We start from the raw sequence: 5,132 nt of genomic DNA on the forward strand, positions 1-5,132 counted from the left end.
AGTGACCTGAATATTACAATTTGAAAAAATGATTGAAAAAAAACTTCATGTTCAAATGATTCATTCGTTTTAAAGGTAAAATGAACCACACACCATAACAAACAGTGGGACAGCTGTTTGTATTATAGACGGATGGTTTATAGAAGTAAAGTTAAAGTAATAAGCACAAAAAAATAATTTTAGTTTTGTTTTCAATTTATTTATCCAAGTTATTACTATCAGTGACTTTATTTTTTTAACATTTTATAATGTTAGTCATTGTAAGGGTATAATATGCACAAAAAGTGACCATTTGGATGAATACTTTTCATGCTTAGTTTCATGTGAATAATAGATGACACGAGGAACTGCTGTTTGAGAGGTGAGTGTGTGGCTCTTAAAAGAGCCTTTGCGTTGGTGTTTCCAGCAGATCTACTTCTTGGCGGGCTTCTCGGTCTTCTTGGGCAGAAGAACAGCCTGGATGTTGGGCAGCACGCCGCCCTGAGCGATGGTCACTCCGCCCAGGAGCTTGTTGAGCTCCTCGTCGTTGCGGACAGCCAGCTGCAGGTGGCGGGGGATGATACGGGTCTTCTTGTTGTCACGGGCTGCGTTTCCCGCCAACTCCAGGATCTCAGCGGTCAGGTACTCCAGCACAGCCGCCAGGTAGACGGGGGCACCGGCACCCACACGCTCCGCATAGTTTCCTTTGCGCAGCAGCCTGTGAACACGACCGACCGGGAACTGGAGCCCAGCACGGGAGGAGCGGGTCTTTGCCTTCGCTCTGGCTTTGCCTCCGGTTTTGCCTCTTCCACTCATATTGTTTGATTTGATCTCTACAGTGTCAACTCACACAAAGTGTGGCGCTCTCTGACACAAGCCTCCTTTATATCTCCGCGGGGAGAGAGAGAGAGAGAGAGAGAGACTGTTGCTGTCAGACCAACCAGGAAAGAGGCTCCAGCAGAGGGCGGCCTGCTCGGAGATTTGGCGGCCGTTTCGAAAGGACTTTTGTCCAATGAGCAGCCGAGGATCAGCGGCGGCTCGCTCCTGTGGGCGGTGCTGAGCTCCAGGAGGAGCCCGTCACCAATGAGGACCGGGGATCTCAAGCGGCGTCACCGTTTCACAGCCGGTCCCACGCTTTAAGAGCCGAGCCGAGCTTCTAGTCCTCACACTTTTCTACTTTGTTTAGAGAGACAAGGAGTAAAATGGCAAGAACTAAGCAGACCGCCCGTAAATCTACCGGAGGCAAAGCCCCCAGAAAGCAGCTGGCCACCAAGGCTGCCCGTAAAAGCGCCCCGGCCACCGGCGGCGTCAAGAAGCCTCACCGTTACAGGCCCGGTACCGTGGCTCTGAGAGAGATCCGTCGCTACCAGAAATCCACCGAGCTGCTGATCCGCAAGCTGCCCTTCCAGCGCCTGGTCCGAGAAATCGCTCAGGACTTCAAGACCGACCTGCGCTTCCAGAGCTCCGCTGTCATGGCTCTGCAGGAGGCCAGCGAGGCTTACCTGGTCGGTCTGTTCGAGGACACCAACCTGTGCGCCATCCACGCCAAGAGGGTCACCATCATGCCCAAAGACATCCAGCTGGCCCGCCGCATCCGTGGAGAGAGAGCTTAAAGTTTACTCCTCCTCTAACATCAACAACAACATCAACAACGGCTCTTTTAAGAGCCACTTCACTCTCAACCAAAGAGCCAAGTCCTCTGCTGCTGTTGCACTTCATAATCAACTGTTTTGCGTAAAGTATCAATAGTTCAAAGACACATAGGATGGAAATCTGTAGATTTCAGATGGACAGCATAGTCAACAAAACACTTCCATGTGATAATTTAACACAAACAAGAAACGCTATGGGAATTGCATTGGTATTCCTTTACTAGAGCTGTATAATTTATTTGCAGTTTTGAAGCAGAGTTGGCTCTTAACTCTCAAAGCTGCACGTTTAACAACTATGGCAAACAAATGCTCTCGTTAGCTTCGTTAGCACAGCTGGGCTAATTAGCTAGCTAGCCAGGTATGCTGGGTGCAGATACATGCCAATTAGCTAGTGCTAACATTAATAAGTAGTACTAGAATTTCAGTCGGAGCACAGACTGCAGTCTATCAGAACACATGTGTTCTGATAACCAATCAGCCAATCAATAAACCATAATGAAAAATCCTCCAAAAGGTACCAACACCACAAACATGGCCCAGAAGTCACCTTCAGTTACTCAAACTAGCTAAGGTGTCACTGAACATCTAGCTAACTGATGGGCACCTGTTCCTCAAAGCAACCATCCCCTCAATTATAATTTTACATGACTTGAACACATTTTAAATAGACGAGTTTTATATAGAAAGTTGTCATGAAAGAGGAATTTAGGTATAGAGACTACCGGGCTGTTGACATTATTCCTGCTGTAAAATTGGCCATTTTAGCATGAGTCTACCTGGATTTACTCCCTTTTTGAGCCAGACTGTGTTGGAGGACAACAAGAGAAAAGACTGTACCACCCTTGTCTAACGTGATCACGCTCTCTGCTACAGGCTGCAGTATCATACCAAAAGGCCCTGCACCTTTATCCTGAAATTATTATATATTCCTTGATTTTATTTATTTTTAAATCAATATTCCTTCTCAATAATGTTATGGGAAGATTTAGAGTTTCAGCATGGTACTTGGAGGGAGCAAGTTAAAAGGAATCTGCATTTATATAATCATCCCACACCATTTCTCAGTAACGTTAGGGCAAATTCCCTCACAAGTACCTACAGGCAAAAATGCACTGCTTCCTTATCTTGAAATTATAGTATTACACAATACAATGCGGTTGAAGTCCCTCATCTCGTTGTGAGTTCTGATTATTCAAACAAGGAAACACTTTAATTTATTTCTTTGTCTTTCTTTGTCTTGGAATTATTGTTCACTAGAGAAGTACTTTACAATAATGGTGTCTGCAGTTTGGGACTAAGATTTGTAATAATCCTTCGCACTCTGGCGTTTTATTCCTCAAACATTTCTACAATTCAATGCAAATGGTGTTTTTGACAACTGCAACATTGTTTGTTTTCATGTCAAAGTGATGGTCAAAATGTTCTGTGGGCTACAAAGAAATGTCTTTGTTGAAGTAAAATAAAATGCACTCAAATGTTTAGGCCGGACAGTAAAGACCAGTTATTAAACAGATCTCTGAAGGTAGAAAACCCTCACTCTTGAGTAACAAGATGACGACATAAATATTTATTTAAATGTCCAATTTTCCTCTCTTTTTCCCGCAGGTTCATGTTGGAGGTGTAAACTACATCCACCTGAGTGTCTTCCAAGCACTTCCGTGCGATGGAGGACAGGTTGTGTTGCGTGGTGTGCAAGAGCATAAAACCGAAGATGACCCTCTCGTACCTTTCTAAAGTGCTCACACTGCCTGTGTCAGCGGTTGCAGTGTCATATTAAAACGCTCTGCTTCTTTTATTTTGAAATGATTCTACACTGCAATTTTCCTTTAAAAGTGATTTGAACCTTTGACTTTAAATGAATTAATTGTCTAGATTTATCTGGTGTTGGGCAGGAGCGAGCTGAATGCACTACTTTCTAAAAAGAAATAAAAAAAGCATTTAAAAATCCTAACATGCTGAATTTTCTTTTCTTGTGTGAAGTCTCATCTTTAATTGACACAGGCTTGGCTGCTAATTTATAATAAATATAATATAATTATAAATTGGATAGGATTAAGATTACTATTGCATGGTGCCTGTGTAAGTTACACTTTCTGTGAATGAGGAGGTTGATGTTATAGTCTCCACTGATGTAAGGATCCTTTCTTTAGTATGGATTAACGTGTGGTTAAATTAATCCCACAGTCTCCTGGTAAATCAATCCACCCATCAAACACCTGTATTTACACAAACTTATCTTAAGTGTTATTAAACTTCCCCATGTTGCAGGTTTGGATTACACAAACCAGAAAAACGCTTCCTTATTGCCTGGTTCCTTCGAAAAGGTGCCCTTAACAAGGAATAAGATTTAACACATACTTGAGACATTACACAATAAGTGAGGATACGGATTCCAACGAAATGAGGAAATTAACTGACACCGACTACAGTCCTGTCTGACAACTTTCCTGAATTAAGCCAAAACAAATTAGCTCTGTAAGACTATACAGTATCTCTACAGTTGAGATCCGTACCACCCATTCAATGTGATCAATATTAAATTAGATTTGAAACATCTCGTTTTTAAAAGTTCCCACAGTATAAATAAGAATTTTGAAAGGACTTCATAACAGAAGAACAAAACTTTGCTTGAGGTTACACATGTAGCTCCTCCCAACATGAAGTGGAGCCACCTGTCACGTATGGCCACGGTGGGTACACAGGTATAAATTCAGGCACATTTGATACAGTTGAAGACTCATAGCCGACCTTTCTTCTGACTTCAACAAACCTCATCACTTGTCAAACATGGCCGGACAATTTAGTGAGACCAAGAATGCCACTAAGGAAATTCAGGCGATTTGTGATCAGGTAAGTGTCAACCTAAATTTCTTTCTTCAAACCTTTCACTTTGATATGTTACAATTTGTATATAATTCTAGATCTGCTGTTATTTCCTTCATAAACAGGTGAAGCCCAATGTAGGGAAGTACCCTGAATTCATAGCAGTTAAATATAGAGTGCAGATTGTGGCTGGACAAAACTTCATCATTAAGGTAAATGAGACCGATATTTGATGTGTGTCTTTACATAATATACAGGTTGAATCGTGAATAATATAAAGTCAAATGTTTAGGCCGGACAGTAAAGACCAGTTATTAAACAGATCTCTAAAGGTAGAAAACCCTCACTCTTGAGTAACAAGATGACGACATAAATATTTATTTAAATGTCCAATTTTCCTCTCTTTTTCCCGCAGGTTCATGTTGGAGGTGTAAACTACATCCACCTGAGTGTCTTCCAAGCACTTCCGTGCGATGGAGGACAGGTTGTGTTGCGTGGTGTGCAAGAGCATAAAACCGAAGATGACCCTCTCGTACCTTTCTAAAGTGCTCACACTGCCTGTGTCAGCGGTTGCAGTGTCATATTAAAACGCTCTGCTTCTTTTATTTTGAAATGATTCTACACTGCAATTTTCCTTTAAAAGTGATTTGAACCTTTGACTTTAAATGAATTAATTGT

General features: G+C 42.2%; 4 protein-coding genes across 5 annotated transcripts in view; 3 read left to right on the plus strand and 1 right to left on the minus strand.

Annotated features, from left to right (window-relative positions):
* Window positions 1-3,578, plus strand: part of LOC111656238 (histone H1-like) — a 5,214-nt gene extending 1,636 nt beyond the window's left edge. For both annotated transcript variants that reach the window (XM_023407887.2, XM_023407886.2), the window contains exon 2: window positions 3,237-3,578. In XM_023407887.2, coding sequence (XP_023263655.1) covers window positions 3,237-3,255 — 19 coding nt within the window. In that variant the 3' untranslated portion in view covers window positions 3,256-3,578. The remainder of the gene's footprint in view (window positions 1-3,236) is intronic.
* LOC111656243 (histone H2A-like) lies at window positions 210-804 on the minus strand. Its single transcript, XM_023407893.2, has one exon. It carries the CDS (start codon window positions 793-795, stop codon window positions 412-414), a length of 384 nt encoding a protein of 127 aa, XP_023263661.1. The 5' UTR covers window positions 796-804; the 3' UTR covers window positions 210-411.
* Window positions 908-1,630, plus strand: LOC111656242 (histone H3). The gene has a single exon (XM_023407892.2). It carries the CDS (start codon window positions 1,182-1,184, stop codon window positions 1,590-1,592), a length of 411 nt encoding a protein of 136 aa, XP_023263660.1. The 5' UTR covers window positions 908-1,181; the 3' UTR covers window positions 1,593-1,630.
* Window positions 3,579-4,291: 713 nt separating the features above from the next.
* On the plus strand, window positions 4,292-5,124 carry LOC111656249 (leukocyte cysteine proteinase inhibitor 1-like). The gene is made up of 3 exons (XM_023407898.2): window positions 4,292-4,481; window positions 4,580-4,666; window positions 4,870-5,124. The coding sequence occupies exons 1-3, from the start codon at window positions 4,419-4,421 to the stop codon at window positions 4,996-4,998; spliced, it is 279 nt and encodes a 92-aa protein (XP_023263666.1). The 5' UTR covers window positions 4,292-4,418; the 3' UTR covers window positions 4,999-5,124.
* The last annotated feature ends 8 nt before the right edge of the window (window positions 5,125-5,132 follow it).

Source organism: Seriola lalandi, unplaced genomic scaffold (genome assembly GCF_002814215.2).
Source record: "Seriola lalandi dorsalis isolate HSWRI2012SDOR001 ecotype SW California unplaced genomic scaffold, Sedor1 jcf7180002054351, whole genome shotgun sequence".
Taxonomy (NCBI): domain Eukaryota; kingdom Metazoa; phylum Chordata; class Actinopteri; order Carangiformes; family Carangidae; genus Seriola; species Seriola lalandi.